Genomic DNA, 23,289 nt, shown 5'->3' with positions numbered 1-23,289 from the left:
ACCAGTGAGCCATCTAGGCGTCCTTGAAATCAGTTTAGCATTCTGAAAAACTCATTTTTTTAAAAAAGATATTTATTTATTCATGAGAGACACACAGAGAGGGAGAGGCAGAGACACAGGCAGAGGGAGAAGCAGGCTCCATGCAGGGAGCCCGACGCAGGACTGGATCCCGAGTCCTCAGGATCAGGCCCCGGGCCCAAGGCGACGCTAAACCGCTAAACCACTGAGCCACCTGGGCTGCCCTGAAAAACTCATTTTTTAATGGTCGTTAGTTTTTGCCTACTGATGAGAACTTCCTCAGTACCACTGGTTGGGAAATTGCTGCTTTTGTGTATTGAAAAGTAACCTGATCTTGTTGAGGGAGTGGCTTCAGGGTTTACTGAGAGGGTTATGTTTAGACCCTTTCCTGACTTCTCTCCATTAGCCTGGCTATTTCTGTCTTCCTCTGATTTTATTAGCATTTCAGTTGGATCTTTGTCCTCGAGCACTCATTTCTTCTGTATATATCACTCTGCTGAGAAATTTCAGGAACATGGATCTCCTCTACTACCAGGTGATACGTTCTGCAGGAGTAAATGCAGACCATTCTCATCACCAAAAGAGGAAGTACTTTGTGAGCTTGTAGGTAACAGACCTGCAGGCCCCTGTGGCTTCCTCAGGTCTTGTAGTATGGAGAAATTCATAGCTTTTCTAAGATTTTATGTATGTATGTATGTACGTACGTACGTGAGAAGAGGAGCAGAGAGAGGGGCAGAGGAAGAAGCAGGGAAGACGTATTTGTTTGTTTTAGAGAGAGAGACTGAGCGAGAGCAGGAGCAAGAGAAGGATAGAGGAAGAGAGAGAGAGAAGCATATTCCCCCCACTGAACGTGGAGCCTGAGGCTGGGCTCAATCTCAGGACCCTGAGATCACAACCTGACCCAAAATCAAGAGTCAGACAGTCAACCAACTGAGCCACCCAGGCTCCCCTTGTTTGCTTATTTTAAAATAAATTGCCCCTACTGTGGGCCTCAAACCCATGACCCCAAGGTCAAGGGTCCCACACTCCACCAACTTAGCCAGCCAGACACCCCCATAGATTTTCATTCTTTACATAAAGAGAACAAAGTTCCTTTTGAAATAATAGATTTTCTTTTTTACCACAGCCTTAATTATTACCATTTCAGTAGCTAATTTTTCGTTTGCAGTTGTCCACTAAGTATCAGTTGGGTCAGGCCAGGTTAAAATTTCAGTGGCTTAAAGGAGCAGGCTTTTTTTCTTGCCCATATTTGTCCTGGAGGCTCTGCTCTGCATTTTGTTAACTCAGGGACCCAGATGATAGAGCAGCCACCCTCTTGCTGGGTACAAGAAGAAAAGAAACTTGTGGAGGATCTCATTCCAGCCATTAGTGCTTCACTTCTACTCACCTACTTGGTTTATACTCTTAAGGCATTGATCAGAACTGGTCACATGGCTTTGCTCACTACAGAGGGACAAAGGAGTTCACTATTCTTTTTCCCAGGAGAGTGGGATCTTGGGAGAAGCACTAGTGATGATCACAGACACCTGTCAGGTTTTTTTTTTTTTTTTGACACCTGTCAATTGTATCAGTAGAGTTGGCAGATGTTCCGTTTAGAATTTCTAGTGTTTGGATTTGTACATTTTTCTTTTAGCAGAGCAATAGAGTGTAATGTCTTCCCAGTTCTGCGTAGAACTTCCTGGGTGATCATGCAGAGTGAAAATATTCTGAGCTAATCTCTTTGCTCTTTTCTGCATGATCTTACTTAATCCTCCTACAGTCCTATGAGGTAGAAACTACTATTTTCATATTTTAATGATGAGCTGGTATTGAGGAAAATTAAATCATTTGCCCAGAAGTGGGTTAACTAATAAGTAGCAGATTCATCTCAATCTTGATCTAATTCCAGAGCTCAAGCTTTTAATCTTATTTATTTGTATCTTAAGGCTTTAGTGTCCCCAACTTTAAAATGAGAGGTTTATTAGACTAGCTCTCTAGACAAGGGGCTTGCTGACTTAAAAATTTGCCCACCTTCTGATAACTAGCGTAGCAGTTGTTTGTGCTTTGAAATGCTAGCCCTAACAAGATTTGGCCTTTCCTGGAAGCAGGGAACCAGAACCTACTACTGAATAATTTTAAAATGGAGATCTTGGTATGGCAGGGAAACATGATTCATGGCAATACAAGTTATATTTCTTTGCCCAGTTGTAGCATGGACCTTGACAACCAGACCTCCTGGTAGCTTGTTTCTGATCAAAATGTTCAGAGCCACCATGCTTTGTGAGTGGAGGATATATGCACAGTAATAAATCAGGTACTTTCTTTGGTCTTCTAAATAAATTCAACAGTTAGGATACCAGCTTTTTTTTTTTTTTTAAGATTTTCTTTATTTATTCATGAGAATACACAGAGAGGAGAGAGAGAAGCAGAGACACAGGCAGAGGGAGAAGCAGGCTCCATGCAGGGAGCCTGATGTGAGACTCGATCCCGGGTCTCCAGGATCACACCCTGGGCTGCAGGCAGCGCTAAACCACTGAGCCACAGGGGCTGCCCAGGAGACCAGCTTTTAAAATAGGTTAAACTTTGTGGCCCCTGGGTAGCTCAGGCATCTGCCTTTGGCTCAGGTCGTGAGCCTGGGGTCCTGGGATCGAGTTCCACATCGGGTTCCCTGCAAGGAGCCTGTTTCCCCCTCTCCCTCTACCTATGTCTTTGCCTCTCTCTGTGTCTCTCATGAATAAATAAATAAAATCTTTTTTTTAAGTGGATTTTTTGCTAGATTTTTATATTCTTTTTAAAGCTTGTGTTGTTTTTGTTGTAAAATGGGTATTCCTTATTAAAAATAATCACAGGTGTATGCGTGTCTAGAATTGTGTATTCATGTACTGTTGGTAGGTATATAAATAGATATGTCTATTTAAAAAGGTAATTTGACAGTAACTGTTAACAATTTTAAATTCTTATGTTCTTGGTCCTAGCCATTGGCCCTTCTGGGAATTTGTCCTATGGAAATGTTTGCCACTGTCCACAGAGTTATGTACAAGAATGTCTGTTAACAGCGGAGAATGGTGCTTCCATCTACTGGAGTCCTGAGTAGATGTTGAAAAGATGAGACTTAAAAAAAAAAAAAGATGCAACTTCATATGTATGTACAGTATGGAATTATGTCCACAGTTTGTTGTAAAGTGAGAAAAGCAGGTTATAAAATAAAGTATGTAGGGGTATCCCCGGTGGCTCAGCAGTTTAGTGCCGCATTCGGCCCGGGGTGTGGTTCTGGAATCCTGGGATCGAGTCTCATGTCGGGCTCCCTGCGTGGAGCCTGCTTCTCCCTCTGCCTGTGTCTCTGCCTTTCTCTCTCTGTTTCTCTCATGAATAAATAAATAAAATCTTTAAAAAATAATAATAAAATAAGTGTGTAATATGATCCCACGCATAAGGTAGAAGAAACCTTTATGTATGTGTTTATCACATGATGGGAAAATGTGAAGGTGCCTGGCTGGCTCAGTTGGAGGAACATGTGACCTTTTTTTTTTTTTTTAAGATTTTTATTTATTTATGAGAGAGAGAGAGAGAGGCAGAGACACAGGCAGAGGGAAAAGCAGGCTCCATGCAGGGAGCCTGATGTGGAACTCGATCCCGGGTCTCCAGGATCAGGCCCTGGGCTGAAGGCGGCGCTAAACCGCTGAGCCACCCGGGCTGCCCCCTGGAATATGTGACTCATGATCTCAGGGTCGTGAGTTCAAACTTCGGGTTGGGTGTAGAGATCACTAAAAAAGGAAAAGAAAAATGTCTGAAAATAGCAAAGATTTCGAGGGTGTCTTTCCAGGTGCAACTGGCAGAGTTTTGATAGGGATAGTAGTGGAAAATAGGACTCTCGGTATTTATGTTTAATTTCTGCTCAATGGGGAGTCTGTTTCTCCCTCTGCCCACCCCCCTGCTCGTGCTCTCTCAATCTTTAAAAAAAAAAAAGCAAAACTGTAAAGTCACTTTCTCATTCCTCAAAGTTATCTGTTGTTTGGAGTTTGAATTGTTCCTTTGTAGAGATTTATTTTCTCTGCATATACATACACATAATATATTGCATATGCTACTTGTTTTGCCACAAAGGGAACAACACCAAATATCACGTTCTATGCCTTGTTTTTTTCCTCACCTAAAAATACATTGTGGACATTTCCCATAATGGTAGGGAAATGTGGGAAAATGTCCTTCCTCCTTCTCCTCCTCCTCCATTTCCTCTTCCCCCTTGCCTTGCCTCCTCTTGTTCACTGATTGGTGTTTCTTGGTCTGGACAATACATAATTTATTTACTCAGTCTCCTGTTGAAAAACATGGTTTCCAGCCTTGTGTTCTAAACAGTGGTGGCTGTCTACAGGTGTGTATATACACATATGCACACAGACAAGTGTGCAAATGTAAATGTGTCTCTAGAATAAATACCTCAGAATAGACTGATGTGTGTACACTTTGTATTTTGATGGACATTGCCAGAATGCTGTCCAGTATGTCACCCCCATCTGCATCATATAAAGGCAACACCGTGGTTTTATTTATTTATTTTTTAAGATTTTATTTATTTATTCATGAGAGACACAGAGAGGCAGAGATACAGGCAGAGGGAGAAGCAGGCTCCATGCAGGGAGCCCGACACAGGACTCGATCCTGGGTCTCCAGGATCACACCCTGGGCTGAAGGCGGCGCTAAACCACTGAGACACCTGGGCTGCCCAAAAATAAAATCTCTTTTTAAAAAACCTTAGAAATGTGTATTATACTTCAGTAAAAGGCTGTTTAAAGCATCTAGTCCAACTCTTTCATATTAGATAAAACCCTAAGAGTTGAAAGGTTCCCCTCTCTCTCCCACTAGATGCAGCTGAGGCTTCTTGAGAGCCTTGTGTTAAAAGCCAGAGCCCTTGCCTGTCTTGCCAAGACTGGACTAGTGATGCTCTTGGCACCCAGAAGTGCTGTGAATATGTGATCATGTTTCTCACCCTGAGGCCCTTGAAGAATAGCATGTGTCTGAGCGGCTGCTGATGTTCAAATGGAGTTTCTGGTTTGATAGCTCATATCACTGTGTTTGGGGAAAACCCGCCGCACACTAAGTCTATAGACAGACACCAGAAAGGTTTGCTGACTGCTGAGAAAGGTTGTCTGTTATGCCAGGCCTGCCTTGCACTCGTGATTTCTCCTACTCACTCCATCTTCTCACTGCATCTTAATCTGTACTCTCTGCTGCTGCTTTCTTTTCTTTTTTTTTTAAAGATTCATTTATTTATTCATTTATAATAAAGAGGCAGAGACACAGGAGGAGGGAGAAGCAGGCTCCATGCCAGGAGCCCGATGCAGGATTTGATCCCGGGACTCCAGGATCGCGCCCTGGGCCAGAGGCAGGCGCCAAACCGCTGAGGCACCCAGGGATCCCCTCTGCTGCTTCTTTCTGATCGTTTTTAGACCAGTCCCTGTTTCACATAATTGTATCCTCTTCAAAATTATTTGCTCACAGTGAAAAGGAAACCGATTTCAATTTAACCTTCCTGGTCTGCTTTGGGAGGATGGTAGAGTGGTGAATTCCAAGGAATTATTTGCATGGTGTGTGGCTCCAAGATGGGAAATTTTCAGCATCCAAGATTCCTTTATTTTGCTGTGGAGATTGTATCTGGAAACCTTCTGGAAGTCAAAGCATAGTTGGATATTTGAACATTTCCTGTGGTCAAAAATTGTTGCCTTTGACTGGAGATTAAGATCTATTCTGAGCATTGCATACACACACTGTTGACTTTGCTAGTGCTGGTGGTAGCACATCTTTGTGGATGCCCTGTTTGATCATGAGTTAAAAATAATGGCTAAATTACAAGAGCCAATCCTCTTAATATAAGATGACCTCATGAATATGGTGTGTTCTGTGTCCTGATGATACCAAGAGATTTGTGTAAACCTCACCTGAGGTAAGTGTGTGAAGTCCAGACTGGCTTCCCCTTAAATCCTAAACATCCCTGACACATGGAAGAAGTGTTAAAGAAAGCTCTTGATCCATTCATTCTAAAGGGACACTGGTAAGTACAGCTCTGGGGGAGGGTTCCCAACATTCCAGATAGAATGTTGGAGTAAGTCCTTATTTTGAACTAGACAGGGCCTCCTGTAGGTGGGCTCTCTTTCCCTAGGGAATTCCCATGTTAGATCTTACTGCAAGGCGCTAGCCCACCTTACCACTTTCTTCCCTTTTGTTTTCCTTTATCCTGTGCCTGCCGCCCTCCCCTCTGGTCTCAGTACATCCATCTGTTATCAGAGGCCCAGTGTGAATCCTGCCTTCTTGCTGACCAACTGTCCTTATTATCTTTAAGTGTGATTTTTTTTAAAGATTTTTATTTATTTATTCATAGAGACACACAGAGAGAGAGAGGCAGAGACATAGGCAGAGGGAGAAGCAGGCTCCATTCAGGGAGCCTGACGTGGGACTCGATCCTGGGCCTCCAAGATCACACCCCAGGCTGCAGGCGGCGCAAAACCGCTGCGCCACAGGGGCTGCCCTTTAAGTGTGATTTCACTTCTCACGTCTTTACCTTGTCTCCCTAAGGTACCATCACCCAAAAAGACACAGCAGCCCCACTGTACGTGGAATTCAGTAGAGTGTGACCTAGTAGTATGCTTTCGATAATGATTGATTGCTGTGGTACTCTGTTGTTCACGTCATACTGTGTCATACCATATCACCAGAGATGAGATTATTACAGATTGAAAATTCAATTTCTGACTTACTTTGTGAACTTGAGCAGGTGACAGCTTTGTCTTCTTTATACCATAGGCCACCCTCCACTGGAAAACTGGGATACAATAATTTTCAAGTTCTGACTGACTCAGCTGATTGTGTCTGCATTTGGGATCGTATTTGCATGACAGGGCAGTTTCATTTCAGCGGAGGGCTTGATGTGGCTTGTTGGAGCTTAGAGGGATAAGATTTTACCTTGGGTTTTAAGGTCAATATGTGAATTGTGTAAGAAGAAAGAATAGGCCTGAGCCAATGTGGACCCATGATAAGACAGTCTCAAAAACTTGCAGAAATGAACAATCCCGGTGAGTCTTTGGTGGCCTGTCCCAATATAAAACATGGATTTAAAGGGATTTATTTCCCCTTCATATTTTTCATCCAGTTACCATAATGCCATCTTTTGATATCCTTCCCTTATATTTTGTGTCATTCACTTTACTATTAAATCCTATAAATTCTTTTTAAAGAGTTTTGTTTTATAGATTAATTTTTTTACCAAAATCGTATTTCCTAAGTTGTTAGTTTATAATGTGTATAATTAGTCTTTTTCAACTCCACTTCTTATCCCCCCTCCCCCATAGCTCTTTTTACTAGTAAATTCTGTAGCCTCGTAATGTTTAGTTTTTACTATCCTAAGAGAGTAATCAAGCCCTGCCAATTCCCTTAGGTGCTTGGAGGTTCAGAAATGAATAGGACAGTTCAAATTGCCCTAGAAGGGTTCTCAGTCTAGCAAAGATTATAGTCAAGGCCAAGTCAGTAAAGGGAGTAGGTGATTGGAAACCTTCCATCTTTCTCCAGCCCCCGTGCCACCGGGGCTTCATTTATATACCCAGGAGCCCCCAGGGTCCACCGGGCAATCTTCCATCCTGCCTCTGTGTGATATTTTCTTTTGGATCGTTCAAGGATAGTTTTACTTTTTTTCTTTTTTTGCCAAATAATCTATGTGGGGTTTTGTGGTGGGTTTTGTTGTTGTTGTTTGTTCAGTGTATTTTAACCATTCCATTTAGATTTTTATTTGGTTTATGTTTAAAGTGCAGTTGAACATCTTTGTGATATATGGTCTTTCAATTCAAGATCATGCTATTTGCTTTCTTTCTTTTTTCTTTCTTTTTCTTTCTTTCTTGAGGATTTATTTATTGATTTGAGAGAGAAGGAGCATATGCATGAGAGGGTGAGGGAGAGAGAGAATCTCCAGTAGATTCCACACTGAGCACAGAGCCCAACATGAGGCTTGATCCTACGACCCTGAGATCACGACCTGAGCAGAAACGAAGAGTTGTTCTATTAATCGACTGAGCCACCCAGGCGCCCCCATATTTTCATATTTAGTATCATTGCAGTTGTTTGTCTTTACTTTCTAGGGTTGATGGGGTGGAGTGCACACAAATAAGTTAGTTTATCAATTGATAAATATTTGGGGGCCTGTCGAGTACAGGCATTTTTAATGCTGAGGAGATCCTGCAGGAATTAAAGGCTGGGTCCCATTGGAGAGATAACTGCATGGAAGAGAACATTTACAGTAACTAGTTCATGGCAGTGAGTCTGCCCAATGTCCACGAGGCTGAGGCATTAGACAGAAACTAGGGAAAGAAGAAAATCCATCCCTCCAGCTGGCTTGGTACATGTCAGGGATGGTGGCCAGGCCTGAAAGGTATCTTGGATCCTGTAACAGACACTGGATGAGGAAGAAATCCTCCAGGCAGGGGACGTTGGCTGCACAAGGGTGTTGGAGTTGAGAGGTGCTGCTGACCATAGAGCTCTGTTGCCCTCGAGTCCTTTGAATGTCAGGCTCTGGCATTTGGACTTGGCCAGGCCTCTTTGGACCCTCTGTCTGGGATCCCAAGGATCCCAAGGAAGTGCTTCTACGTGGCGTAGGGGAAAGCAGGCCACCAGGTTTAGTTTCAGATTTCATTTGCAACGGGGATTTTGTTGTTCCCAAGAAAGCTTATCAACCAACCCTTGCTGTCACCAATGGGAAGGCAGGGTTTGAAGGTTTTCATTTGAGAGAACTTGCTGAACTGAAACAGCATGGAGCTCTCTTGAGTCCTCTCTGTATTTACCTTCCCATATGAGTTACGGATTAGTGTATGAGTTACTGATTAGTCGGTCCTCAAGGGCTAGATTCTGGTCCCACCTCTCCATTTAGTCTGCCTTCTGGCTGGCTGATGGGTGTGGCCTCTCAGTAACTGGACTTGAAGCTTCTCCGCTTATGTCCTTCTTGGTCCTTTATCCCCATGCTGCTACAAATGGTTGTCAATAATAAATGAGATTGTGTTATCTTCCGCTGTTTAAAATTCTTCAGTGGCTCTCCATTACCTCCTCAACAAAGTTTTAATGCTGTTGCCATCAGGATCCAGTCGTCCCCCACCCCCCACCCCCCATTATCTAGCCTCACCTCTGGCCATTTCTTTCATCTGCAAAGATAAAATTCAGCTGTTCACACATTAGAACTATCTGCATTCCTTAAGCTTTTGTGATACCCCTCACGTGCAGTGTCTTCACTTGCCATTCCATTTCAGGAGTCCCTTCCTGGAGTCCTTCTGTGACCTCCCCGCTGAGCCAGGACCCCCCAGCCCACCCACGTTCTATAGGGCTCTGTGCAGTCCTCTGTGACCACTCAATCACACTGAACTCCAATTGTTTTCCTTCCTCAATAGATCCTAAGTTCCTTGAGGGAAGGGACAGGGTCTTCATCATTGTATCCAACAACTAAGGACACAGGGCTGTAATACATGGCTATGAATGACTGACTGGTATAAAGACATTCAAAAGACCTCTTTCCTCGGGCAGCCCTGGTGGTTCAGCGGGTTTAGCGCCATCTTTAGTCCAGGGCTTGATCCCGGGGACCTGGGATCGAGTCCCACATCGGGCTCCCTGCATGGAGCCTGCTTCTCCCTCTGCCTATGTCTCTGCATCTCTCCCTCTGTGTGTCTCTATGAATAAATAAATAAAATGTTTAAAAAAAAAAAAGACCCCTTTCCTCAAAATTTCCATTCAGTGGAAACACGGAATTGTATGCAGTAAGTAGTAAAAAGATGCATGGAATACGAACCTTGAACAAGGTTGTAGTATTGGAGTAGAAACTGAGTTCCCTGTATTCTTAGTGTAAGGGGTGGAGGGGGTACTGCTCAAAGTCCAGGGAACATGGGACACTTCCGAGGTAAGGTATTTTAAGTGGACAGAAAAGGAAGAAAGGGGACTGAGAGTCGGAACAGGGCAAGAAAGCAAACTAATCCGGCTGCCAGGATTAGTAGGAGACGTAGTGTCCTGAGTTCAGGTGCTGGTCATGGAGACTCAGACACATCTTTCCTGGGTTTGGGGAAATGTCTGAAAATCATTTTAGAATTAGGGTTTGAAATAATACGAAGAATGCAGCATTACTCATTATAGGCAAAGAATGCTAACCACTCAGATGTCTAGTTGACGAATAGATAAAGAAAACACAGGCTCTTCATACAGTGGAATATTATTCGGCCATAAAAAGGAACAGAGGGATCCCTGGGTGGCGCAGCGGTTTGGCGCCTGCCTTTGGCCCAGGGCGCGATCCTGGAGACCTGGGATCGAATCCCATATCAGGCTCCCGGTGCATGGAGCCTGCTTCTCCCTCTGCCTGTGTCTCTGACCCCCCCCCCCCCGTGACTATCATAAATAAATAAATTTTAAAAAATTAAAAAAAAAAAGGAACAGAGTATTCATGCACACTACAACAAGGGTAACTCTTAAAAACAATACGCTAAATCAAAGAAACCAGTCACAGGGACACATATCTGAGGACTCTGCTCTATGATAATGTTCCAAACAGGCAGATCTGTAAACACAAGAGAGTAGACTAGTGGTTACCATGGGCTTTGAGGACAGAGAAATTTGTAGTGACTGCTAAAGGTTGTGGAATTTATTTTTGGGGTTGATGAAAATGTTCTAAAATTGATTGTGATGTTGGTTACACAACTCTGTACATTTACTTAAAAACCTTCCAACAGGGGCACATTGTATGGTATGTGAAATGTACCTCAATAAAGTTGTTATAATATCATAATAACAATATATGGAGAGGGGCACCTGGGTTGGCTCAGTCTGAAGCATCTGCCTTTGTTTGGTTCACGTCCTAGTCCCCAGGTCCTGGGATCAAGCCACACATTAGGCTCCCTGCTCAGTGGGGAGTCTACTTCTCCCTCTGCCTCTGTTGTTCCCCCCACTTGTTCTTTTTCTCCCTCCCTCCCTCCCTCCCTCCCTCCCTCCCTCCCTCCCTCCCTCCCTCCCCCCCCTCTCTTTTTTAAGATTTTATTTATTCATGAGTGACAAAGAGAGAAACATAGAGAGGCAGAGACACAGGCAGAGGGAGAAGCAGGCTCCATGCAGGGAGCCCAATGTGGGACTCCATCCTGGGTCTCCAGGATCATGCCCTGGGCCAAAGGTGGCACTAAACCTCTGAGCCACCCAGGCTGCCCTCTCGCGCTCTCTCTCTGTCAAATAAATAAATAAAATCTTAAAAAAAAAAAAGCAATACACAGAGGATAGATGGATGAATAGATGCTCCACTCCAGGTTTGTACTTAACGTTCTCAGTCCAGGGGGATCCCTGGGTGGCGCAGCGGTTTGGCGCCTGCCTGTGGCTCAGGGCGCGATCCTGGAGACTCGGGATCAAATCCCATATCGGGCTCCCGGTGCATGGAGCCTGCTTCTCCCTCTGCCTGTGTCTCTGCCTCTCTCTCTCTCTCTCTGTCTCTATGAATGAATAAATAAAATCTTTAAAAAAAAAAAAAAAACATTGTCAGTCCATAGTGGCCAGTATTAATTTGAAGGTGGGTCCTTGGGCAGCCCTGGTGGCGCAGCGGTTTGGCGCCGCCTGCAGCCTGGGGTGTGATCCTGGGGACCCGGGATCGAGTCCCACATCGGGCTCCCTGCATGGAGCCTGCTTATCCCTCTGCCTGTGTCTTTGCCTCTCTCTCTCTGTGTCTATGAATAAATAAATAAAAATCTTAAAAAAAAAAAAAGAAGAAAAAGAAGGTGGGTCCTTAAAGAAGAGACCTAAAAAAAAAAAAAAAGAAGAAGAGACCTGCCTGACAAAGCTTCCTCACTGCTTGATAATATTTCTGAGTCTCAAGTGCCCTGGTGCTGCTGCTCCATAGTTCTGCCAGTCTAGCAAGCAGGAGCTGGGATGGCGTTGGAATCCCTCCCAGTGACTGAGTATTTACATGAGCGGCAACATGCAAACTGTTAAAGAACACTCTTCCTTCAAGGATCTAAAGACAGAGAGTTTGACCATCCCATCCTAAATAAGTGCTGGATGAATTGTTTCTGTGGGTGTCCTCTACCTGAGAGAAGCAGTGGAGTTTCTATCCTAGCCCTCGGTCTCTGAACTCATGCCATTGTTAGATCTCTTTTACGTCTATTCCTGGGTTGGATCCAGCTTCTGAGATTACCTCCATCCTTGTTTCTCTTTCTGTCCTCTCCATCTTCAGGAATCCTTCCCTGAATACCCATTCTCTCACCTGTTCAAAGCAAGGTGAAGTGTTACTACCAGTAGAACCAGTAGGTTCTCTGCCGCTTCGCTTCTGTGTCCTGCAACACTGCTACCCTGTATGGAACCTTAAGGGCAGGAACTGTCTCTTCTTTGCCATCACGTAGCATAGCACCTGACATGTAGTAGGCACTCGGGTATTTACCAAAGGAGTGTCTTCCTCCTGTGCACTAAGTTGGCTAGATTAGGGCAGTTAAGGAAATTAAGTCACTAGATGCAACATGAATGCTGGAGGATTGATAACTTGAAGATCTCTTACTGGCTAGAGTCGGTGTACACCTTTGGTTTTCTTTTTTTTTTTTTTTCTTTTTTTTTTTAAGATTTTATTTATTCATGAGAGAGAGAGACAGAGAGAGACAGGCAGAGGGAGAAGCAGGCTCCATGCTCCATCCTGGGACTCCAGGATCACGCCCTGGGCTGAAGGTGGCGCTAAACCGCTGAGCCACCCAGGGATCCCAACTTTTGCTTTTCTTTTTCCTTGCCCAGGCTCTTATAGTGCTTACAAGTTTTGTTTCACCTTTGAAGGCTGTAGGAAGCTCCTACCACAAAGGGCTATCTTTGGAGTTTGCTGAAATATTTGTTGTTGAAGGACTTAGTGCTATTAGAGCAGATAACTTGGTGAAAAGCAGATCTTTGGATCCCTGGATTCTCTAACTTGAAGGACTGTGTGGGCTGGTGTGTTTTTTACTTAAAGATGCTTAACCTGGGATCTGTGGGTAGGCTCCTGGAGGTCTGTGAACCCCTGAAAATCAGTGCAGAGATTGTGTGTGTGCACGCATGCACACTGTGGATAGACCAGAACCATAGCCTTCTTCATTGGGTTAGCAAAGTGAGGAGAGTCTCCTCCCAAGAGGTTAAAGACAGCTATGCAGCCAAGTGTTTGTGGAATACCTACCATATGACCCAGAGTAAGCAAGGATGACGGCACACCCTTGTCCTCAAGGAGTTTATGGTCCAATAAAAGTAAAAAGATTTGGCCCTAAAGCAGAGCTGACAAAAGAGAGCTTTGTGAAGGCTGGGGAGGTAGAGTTCTGGGACTTAAAAGATAGCAGACGTAAACTGATTGAGCCTAGACCAAATAGTTTTCTCTTCACAGGGATCCAGGGCAGGAGACTTCATAACTTCCCAGTGATTCCATGCACCCCGGTACCCAAAGTAGGTGTAGTCCACCTCCAGCTCTACTGTGTGCCTGTCCCCTCCCACTGGATCCTTTCTGAATGGAGAGTCACTCACTGATCATATACATATACAGCATGTTCATGACACAACAGCAGTAATGGCAGCTAATAACAGTGTTTTTATGTGGTAAGGTTAACTCCTGGCTTTATTTCCAGTGTCTCACCTCCATGTTGTAGGTTGAAGTAGACAACCGTCAGGGGTTTTATTCCTCCCTGCAGAGAGATGGCCTAGCATGCATCTCTCTGTTGTGTCTTCATAGTGACCATGAGAAAGTCTCCCAGTATTAGAGAGCACTTTGATACATGGTTCCCAGTTCTTCCGAACACACCAACCCCATCTTTCTTGGAACTGCCGTGCAAAAAACCCCAACCGGGGCAACCTGGGTGGCTCAGCGGTTTAACACCACCTTCAGCCCAGGGTGTGATTCTGGAGACCCAGGATCGAGTCCCGCGTCGGACTCCCTGCATGGAGCCTGCTTTTCCTTCTGCCTGTGTCTCTGCTCTCTCTGTGTCTCTCATGAATAAATAAATAAATCTTTAAAAAAAAATTCAGGGATCCCTGGGTGGCGCAGCGGTTTGGCGCCTGCCTTTGGCCCAGGGCGCGATCCTGGAGACCCGGGATCGAATCCCACATCGGGCTCCCGGTGCATGGAGCCTGCTTCTCCCTCTGCCTGTGTCTCTGCCTCTCTCTCTCTCTCTCTCTCTCTCTCTCTCTGTGACCATCATAAATAAATAAAAATTTTAAAAAAATTAAAAAAAATTCACACATGGAAAATGGCTGCTGAGTGTTTGGAATAAGTAATATGCATAGAATTTTCAGCTTTATAACTGAGAGCAAATTACAGTGTTGCTCTGATGAGAGACAGCAGGACAAAAGGCCAAACTATTACTTGAGCTGATTTCCTACCGCTATTGGTGAACTCCCAGGTTACTTAATCTAATTGGGAAATGCTCTTCATGCAGCACAGAGATTTTGGTTTTTTTTGTTTTTGTTTTTGTTTTTTTTTAAGCAAGGTTAAACTTTTTTTTTTAATTTTTTTTATTTATTTATGATAGATTGAGAGAGAGAGGCAGAGACATAGGCAGATGGAGAAGCAGGCTCCATGCACCGGGAGTCCGATGTGGGATTCGATCCCGGGCCTCAAGGATCGCGCCCTGGGCCAAAGGCAGGCACTAAACCGCTGCGCCACCCAGGGATCCCCAGCACAGAGATTTTGACAGAGAGGAACCATCTGTAGGTAGTGTGGCAGGTGTGACCCTGAGCAAGCCTCCTCAACCTCTAAGGCTCAGTTTCCTTGACTGTAAAATGAAGATAGAAACCACTACCTTACAGGGTGGTTGGTGGGTATTTAGGGAGATAATATGTACGGAGTGCCAATTTGGAGCTTACATTGCCAGGTCCAGTGCTAAGTGCTTCGATGAGTCTTATTTAATTCTCATAGCGGTCCTTTGAGATGGATGTGATATCCAATTTTCTGATCAGGGAAATGAGATTCAGAAAGATTGAAGGGGTGCTGGAATTCTCACCCAGAGCCATTACCCTCTTGGCCATATTGCCTCCCTGTACTGGGATAATTTGAAGCCCAAAGAAGACAGTACCCTAGCAACTCCTGGAGCAATGGAGTCAGGCCAGCTAATATTGGACTCTGCCGCCCACATCAAATATCCTTCTTCCTCTCTAACTGCATGAGAGGTGTTGTTTTCCTCTCTTTTCCAACACCACTTCTCCAGCTCTCTGACACCAAGTAGATGTTCTACAATTCAGTTCTGACACTGACTACCTTCCCAGAGTTACTGTCAGACTCTGCAGGTTTAAGGACTTAGTCTCACAAGATTGTCCTCACTTCAGACACCAGTTCCAAGTATTAGATCCTCAAGTTACCCACACTTCTCTCTGACTTGGCCAGAGTCCCTTAATCTCTCCCCAGATTCAATAATTTGGTGGAATGGCTCACAGAACTCTGGACAAAGCTATACTTTTACAGTTGGTTATAAGGGATACAACTCGAGAACAAATGGAAGAGATGCTAAGGCAAGGTACAGGGGATGGGGCATGTGCCCTCTCTGAGCGAGCCACCGCCCCAGCACCTTGATGTGTTCCCCAACCCAGAAGATTTCCAAATCCTCTTGTTAGGGGTGTTATGGAGGTTCCATTAGTTAGGCATGGTTGATTAAATCATTGGCTGTCGGTGATTGGGCTCCATCTCTAGCCCCTCTCTTGGGGAGGAGGGCTGAAAGTTCTATCTCTTTAATCAAAATTTGATCTTTGTGGAACCAGCTCCTACCCTGAAGCTATATACCACCCGCACCCAGCAAAGTCACCTCATTATCATAAATTCAGGTAAGGCTGGAAAGGACTTATGAGTAACAAAAGACGTTCTTGTCTTTAAGGAAATTCCAAGGGTTTTAGGAGTTCTGGGCCAGGAACTGGGGACCAACTCTATATTTCCTATTATCCCACACTGCTCCTGCCTTTCCCACAGGGTTCCTAAATTTCAGAAATTGCCAATGGGCTTCCTTTGCCCTTCTGAGGGCACCAAGCGCTGAGGAGGCAGCTGTCCTCTGAGACTGGGAAGGAACAACCAGAAGAGCACAGCCCTGGGCCAGCGTGCTTCTTGTCAGTGTGGGGAGAACCCTTTGCTCAGGCTTTTTCTTCCCAGATCACCTTATATACTTTATATAGTATAAATGTCAAAGTACCGCTGATTGCTCTTTATAAGAAAGGAAACAAATCTCGGAATCTTCTGCACAGAGGCCACTCACAGCCCTCTGGAATAGAAAGGACCCACATTCTGCCTCTTTCTTCTGTGCTTCAGGCTGCTGAAGCTGTGAGCTTTGTAGCATCTGAACAGATTTGGAATTTTAACCAAGTTCTTAAACACTTGGGAAGCAACTACCCTCCAAAAACCTCCATAGTTCCATCCACATTCATCATAGCCATTTTCTAGAGCTGTCGTGGAGACTTGGTGAGACCAGAGCTGTTAAATCCAATCAGCTATTTCCCTGCCATCAGCCCAGATCTCTGATTCTGTCTTTCAGGGAAGGCAGCTAATTTCAGTATAGATACTCCCATCTATCACTGTAACAATTTAATAGGTGCAGTTACGGCTGGAATACACAAACAGGCTTTATGTGAGTAATTGCCATATTTATACTGCTTTGAATTGATGATAAAGTGCTGAAATAGGTGTGCAGTCTAATCTGCTGTGATTTTTATGGGGGTTTTGTGTTACTTAATCTCTCCCTCCCTCTATAATTCTAGGTTTGTTAGTGAGTTGCTTTCTCATAATCTAAATAGTTGTAAAACAAAGGTTTCTCCACTTCTTTTTTGACTGCTTCCCATGTGCCCATTTCTCACCACCCTCCTATTTTCTGCTCACTTATAAGTCAGACACCAGGGCAGCCCAGGTGGCTCAGCGGTTTAGCACCGCCTTCAGCCCAGGGTGTGGTCCTGGAGTCCCGGGATCAAGTCCCACATCAGGCTCCCTGCATGGAGCCTGCTTCTCCCTCTGCCTGTGTCTCTGCCTCTCTCTTTGTGTCTCTCATGAATAAATAAATAATCTTAAAAAGAAAAAAAAAAGACACCAGCTGCTTGCATCCTAAAAATGCCCCCCTTGCCACAAAAGCAGGCAGTCAGCTCTACTTTGGCCTGTTGCAGATAAGCAGAATTTGTGTAGCTTGTGACTCGGCATTGCTAGCGGATTTCCTCAGGACCCAGTGCCCTGATCAGAACAGCATGCCCTGGCAAGCTGCCTGGAGCGCCCAGCAGCCAAAAGGAGTAAAGCTTGTTTCACAGAGTAATCCTGCCCTTCCATCCAAGACAGAAATAGTTTGGGTGGAAGCCCAAATCCCCGAGACAGTTCCGACAGGCCTGCCTGGCCTGGTTGTGCTTTCCCTCTCTGAAATGGTGAACTCAGTTAGTAGCCAGGCTGCTCTGCCCTTGGCGAGCTGAGAGAGAAGGGGCTATGCTTGCTCCTACAAGCCTGTCCCTAAGAGCAGCCCTGGGACCTCTAAGTCCCCAAGACCTCTGCAGGGATCAGTGAAGGCAGGGAGCATGGACCCTCATCCAGTGCATAAAGGAAGGTAGGAGTTGGGCAAGCTTGTTTCTGAAACCCTTACTCTCTGCCGGTCACCCCTAAGGCTTTTAATCCCCTACATTCCAGGGACTGGGAAGGCCTGCCAGGATGCCTGGAGGCATGAGGCTAGTTGAGAACACACAACTCCAGTCCATTTCCTCCCTCTCTTCAACAAGAGAAACTGCACTTTTCCTTTTAGGCATTTATTTCTCCTCCCCTCCTTTCCAGGGTAGTTGCTGAAAGACTCCTTCAGGTATGAGCTACTGTAGCAAATCCAGATACCTAGATGGGTCACCGGAAAATCTTGCCCACTCCCGCGGCCTACTAGGGGGCCAGCATGCAGCAGATAACTTCACAGCTGTCTGGGAACTTGGCAGTGTGCTGGTGCTATGTGAGAACACACAGAGCCAAAGGAGTGTGGGGATTTGGGGCCAGGCTGCCTGGGTTCAAGTACAGCCCTGCCTTTCATTAGCCATTCGTCAGCCGTGTGGCTCAGTCTCTCCCACTGTAAAATGGGAATTATAATAGTGGTAGTGCACAACTCACAGGTGCTTGTGAGGCCTTGCTGAGATGGTGCACATCAGATGCCTGGCCCTGAGCCTGGCCCGTGGTAGAAGCACTACATAAATAGAAAGTTAACCATAACACACTTAACTTAGATCCAGGGGTCAGGGAAGCCCTCACTGAGGGAGTGAGGTTTAGCCAGCTAGAAAAATGGAGATAAAAGTAGAAGGAACAACCTGTAGGAAGGCCCTGAGGCAAGAAAGTGCCCCCGCTTCCAAGCCAGTGTGATGGAGGTGCGGGGGAGCAGGCTCGGGCGGTGATGCAGGCCACCCCAGGCCATGTGTGGTAGCTTTTGTATGTTATCCTAGATTTGGAGCAGAAGGATTGTCAGCCTATGGGGATCACAACTCCCTTTCCTATCTGAGGATTATAGGCCTCTGACCTATGAAAAATGCCCTTCTTAGTGAGGAGAAGGAAGCCAGGAAAGGAAGGATGCTCCACTGTGATTGGTGACATCTTTGTTCCTTTTATGGTTCATTAGGAATCAGGAACCTGAGAGAAGTTAACCTCTGCCCTCATTAATGCTTGGGAGGAATCTGCCTTGACCTCAAGGGCCTTTCTACTTGAGAGTATGTTGGAAAGGAAGTTGGCATTATACACACTGGGCTGGTGGTAACACATTGTACCTGTGTGCTATCTGGGGCTGTTTCTTTGTTGGTAGCTCTTTGTTTAACCACTGAGACCCCTCACTATGGCACCACCAGCTCGCCTCAGAGTCACACTGCTATCACCCCTGTGCCACTGGGCTTGTGTGAGTGCTGACAAAGTCATGCCCGGAGCCCCAAGGATGCTCGGATTCTTGGCAGAAGGGTCTCCCAGCTGCTCCTGGCTTGGAACAGTGAATGCCGCTCTGCTGGGTACAGTCTGCTCACCTCGATCATGGGTCACACTCTCCTCTCCCTCCCTACCATCCCAGCCTGCCCGGAACAGCAACATCAGCTCTACCTGACCTAAAGTTCACTTCACTGTGGTTTCCTAAAAACATCTATTAGGGTATGCATTTTCTTGAAAATCGGGAAAAATATAGAGCCCCTTGTTTGGCTGAGAGCAGAGTCCAGAAGCCCTCTTTCACAGTTAATGGCACTAAATACATGGGTAGCTTATAAAAGATCAGCCAGATGCTAGAGCCATATGATGTCCCAGACCTGGTGTGATATTTTCATCTCTTCCCTCCAGATCTCTTCCCTCCCTTCCTCCTCAGCTTCAAGATTCATGACATGACTCTGTGTATATACAATAGCGTTGGAAATTTATAAAGCTACAGTGCCTACTTGTGGGGCTAACACCCGGTCAAGCAGTCATAATAGAGTGTTAGTGGCATTCTGTCATGGGGAGAAAGAAGGTCTGGCATTGCCAGAAACAGATCTTGATTGACGAGGGAATTACCAAGGGAAGACAGCTAACAAAGGGGCACTGGCGGGGCCAAAGTGACCCTAGTGTTCGGGTAATAGAAGAACCAGAAAATCATTCCAGGCACATCCAAAACAGGAAGGCAACAGGGAGATTTGGTGGGGGCTCTTTCAGGTCGTCAATAGTAGAACCACATCATAGGAATAAAGCAAGGATACTTGCCATTGGCTGCTTTTTCTCTGGCAAGGAGGCAGCATTTTTTCTTGAAGCTCTTCCTCCTCGCCTCCCCCCCCAATTGACAGAGGAGACCGCCGAATGGGGTGTGAATGAAGAGATGAATGCATAGGACTGCACAAGGAGAACGGTCTCAGAGCCCGTACTGGATCTGGCATTTGCAGGGTGTATGCTACACACCACAGACAAGAAGGGACAGAGTTAACAGCCAAGGTGGTAGGACTTCTTGTGCAGTCATCTGGGATGGAGCCTGAGTGAACCGCTTCAGGTCCTGCCCCCACTACTCCCCCAGCTCTGTGGCCTTGGGCAAATGGCTTAGCCTTGCTGAGCCTCCATTCGCTCTCTGTAAAGGGGGAATAAAAACAGTATTTACCTCAAATAATTACTTGGTGGAGTCACTGTGACAGTTCTAATGAAAAGCTAAGAAGAGTGCCTGGCACAGAGTCAGCCCTCAACAAAAGTTACCTACCATCGTTATTTTATCATTGTCACTATTCTTTCAGCATGCCACCTGGCTGGCTTTTCTATGTGCAGCCTCACTCTTTGCAGCATCTCGACAGGAGTCTTTAATACACAACCCCGTTTTTGATGAGGAACCCAAGACTCCGAGAGGTAGAGTGATTTGTCCTCAGTCACCCAGCCAGCTGTGAGACAAGAGTCAGCATCAGAATCAAGGTCACTTTAGTGTCAAAGCCCGTGCATGTTTTAAACTATTTTTCTGTCAACTGGCTTGTTTTGGCTGAGCCCTCAAAACAAGCCATGCCTTCAGGCAGGCACTGCTGTTGAGTCTTGTTGAGAGTATGGAGAGGGTGGGGGCGGGTGACAAGCATTAGACTGTGGGCTTTATTTTGGGTAGATTGCTCAGCTATCCTTCGCAGCAGCCTAAGAAAGTAGGTGTTCATCCATTCTGTGATCAGGTGCACTGCAGTCAGGGGCGGGATTTGAACCTGTGTCACCTCGACAGCAAAACTCAGGTGCTCTTCCACTTGCCAGCTTGCTTTCCACTCAGATCATGTGGGTAAGGGGATCCCTGGGTGGCTCAGCAGTTCAGCGCCTGCCTTCAGCCCAGGGCGTGATCCTGAAGTCCCAGGATCGAGTCCCACATCAAGCTCCCTGCATGGAGCCTGCTTCTCCCTCTGCTTGTGTCTCTGCCTCTCTCTCTCTCTCTCTCACTCTCTGATTCTCTCATTCTCTGTGTCTCTCATGAATAAATAAATAAATAAAATCTTTAAAAGGGGGGGAAGGAATCCTTGGGTGGCTCAGTGGTTTAACACCTGCCTTTGGCCCAAGGTGTGATCCTGGAGTCCTGGGATCGAGTCCCACATCGGGCTCCCTGAATGGAGCCTGCTTCTCTCTCTGCCTTTGTCTCTGTCTGCCTCTTTCTCTCTCTCTCATGAATAAATAAATAAAATCTTTAAAAAAAAAAAAAAAGATCATGCAGGTGAGAGCAACTCCCTTAGCCCTGTGCTCTGGTTTCCTGAAAGATGCACCACTAGACCGTGGAGCGGGAACTGTTCTGTCATGAGAGGGAAACCCAGCTGCCCAGGGTCTTAGAGCTAACAAGTAAGTAGCTTCTGCTTCTGACCTCAGCACCCTACTGCCCCCGAGCCCTTTCGTCCTGCGTTGAGGTGGGAGTGCTGTACTACAGGGCTCAGAAGGAGAGCCTACATGTACTGCTGCTGGCCTTTGACTCCTCCCCAGAGGTCAACTCTCTTCAAGACAGTTTCAATTTTACGGTGGAGGGAGTTTCTTCTCTCCCTGAGTTCTCGGCACCCCTCTGGCCTTGAAATGTAGCCCACCTGAGACTTCTTAGATGAATAAAAGAGAAGAATGCTCTATTAGATTTCAGCCCCCAGAAAAGTCAACAAAAGTTGTTTCATAGTTAAGGCCTATCTGGTGTGGGCCATTTTAGAGCACCGGCACTAATTATGGTTTTGTTTTTTTTTTTTTTTAAGGACTAAAGTGCTGAGTTTTTATATCTAAATATAGAATATAAAAACTAAACAAGTCAGTTTGTCTTGGAAGAGGTATCGATGTGTTGCTAGAAAGGAAACTGAGGAGGAACGAGTCCTGGTGTGAATGAGCAGAGGCCAAGCCTGACTGACCCAGGCTGACTGTGGAAAGGCTCCTGGCCACAAACACTGGTGCTGAGAAGTGGTGTTTGGGATCCAGGAATAAAAACGTGTTTGGACATTTTAGAAAATCAGACACATGCCCCAGCAGGAGGTGATTCTCCTTGGTTTCCAAGCTCCCAGGGCCCCTAGTGTGCCAAGTGTTGGGGAGGAGCCGGGGTGGTAGGCAGCAGCAGCTCTCACAGGGAAGTCAGGACTCACATGTGCCAGTTTTTGGCCTATGGGGAATGGCTCAGGGCCAGTGGCAGTGGGCCATCTAGCCTTCTGAGGTCATCAAAAGAGGTTTGAGGAAGACAACACCTGAAAGGCTCTGGAAAGGCACTTATCTGCCATGTAGGGGCTCGGTAACATGTAGTGAAGGAAAGAATAAGGCCTTGAAAATGCTTTATTCCTGACATATCTGGTATCTGTTTCCCTAGTATGTATCTTCCCCCTCCCACCATTCCAATTGTATTAAACACAGAACTTAGGAATCAGAGATCTGAGAAGTCTGGTCCATCGCTTCTTGGCCTTTTGGCTAAGATCAAGGGTGGAGAAGTCTGGTCCATCTTCTAGAATAGCAGTTATTAAAAAGTATGGTTGGTTCTCTGGTCAGTGGCATTGGGGGCATCTGGGAATATGCTGCAAATGCACATCCTTGGGCCTCACTCCAAACTGACAGTATCAGAATTCTCTGCAGGTAGAACCCTAGCACCTGTATTACAGTAGCAAGCCTTGGTGAGTCCAACACATGCTTGGGCTTGAGAGCTGATCTAGAACACAGTAAAAGAACACAGACTCTAAAGTCAGATGGAGTTCAGATCATAACTGTGCAGCTCTCTGACCTTGTGCCTCTTACTTTGTCTCTTTATCTCTGCATTCCTATCCGAAAAGTGGGGTTAATAATAACATCTCTAAAGAGGCTGTTGTGAGACCTAATGTAAAAATGCATAGTAAGCATTCTCACGTGGTAAGCATTCCATGATTTATAATTGTTGTTAGCCATCTTCCTAGACCAGGTAGTAATATTTTTAAACAGCAACCCTTAACAAATGGGAATCTGGCGAAGAGGGAGTTCTGAAGCTCTGCCCCCATGCCAAGGAGTGACAGCTGAGGCTACTGATAGGTCACATATTGAGAGAATGCTGCCTTTCCTACAGATTCTGTTCTTTGTCACAGCTCTGTTCTCTAGAGCCATTGGAACAAAACTGTTCTACATGGTAGTTCGGGTATTTGAAGAGAGTGACCTTGGCCGTGCTAAACTTTTTCTTGTTCTATTCCAAAAGATTAACATAGAAGATATTTGAAGGGCTTTTACGGATAGGGCTTTTTGAAAAAAGGAAAGGGAAAAAAGGCTTAGAGCCAAGGCTCTGCTTTGGTAGTGGGTCTTTGGTGTGTAGAGATGACTCAGAGTTCGGTTGAAGTTTCTTCAGTGGACTTGTGGGCATGGAATAGATCTGTAGTCACAGGGCAGTGGCGCTACTGGCAAGGCCTTTA

General features: G+C 45.6%; 1 protein-coding gene across 2 annotated transcripts in view; it reads left to right on the top strand.

Annotated features, from left to right (window-relative positions):
• The window catches only part of ARHGAP35 (Rho GTPase activating protein 35), a 128,459-nt gene that overhangs the window by 90,175 nt on the left and 14,995 nt on the right, over window positions 1-23,289 (top strand). Inside the window, exon 4 of one of the 2 annotated variants that reach the window (XM_055310118.1) lies at window positions 2,973-3,308. The exons of the other annotated variant lie outside the window; for it this stretch is intronic. Coding sequence (XP_055166093.1) covers window positions 2,973-3,091 — 119 coding nt within the window. The 3' untranslated portion in view covers window positions 3,092-3,308. Of the gene's footprint in view, window positions 1-2,972; window positions 3,309-23,289 lie in introns of those variants that run through there. 2 annotated transcript variants of the gene reach the window in all.

This window comes from Nyctereutes procyonoides, unplaced genomic scaffold (genome assembly GCF_905146905.1).
Source record: "Nyctereutes procyonoides isolate TBG_1078 unplaced genomic scaffold, NYPRO_anot_genome, whole genome shotgun sequence".
Taxonomy (NCBI): Eukaryota; Metazoa; Chordata; class Mammalia; order Carnivora; family Canidae; genus Nyctereutes; species Nyctereutes procyonoides.
Note: the sequence above shows the minus strand (reverse complement) of the source record. Positions and strands in the feature narration are given on the sequence as shown.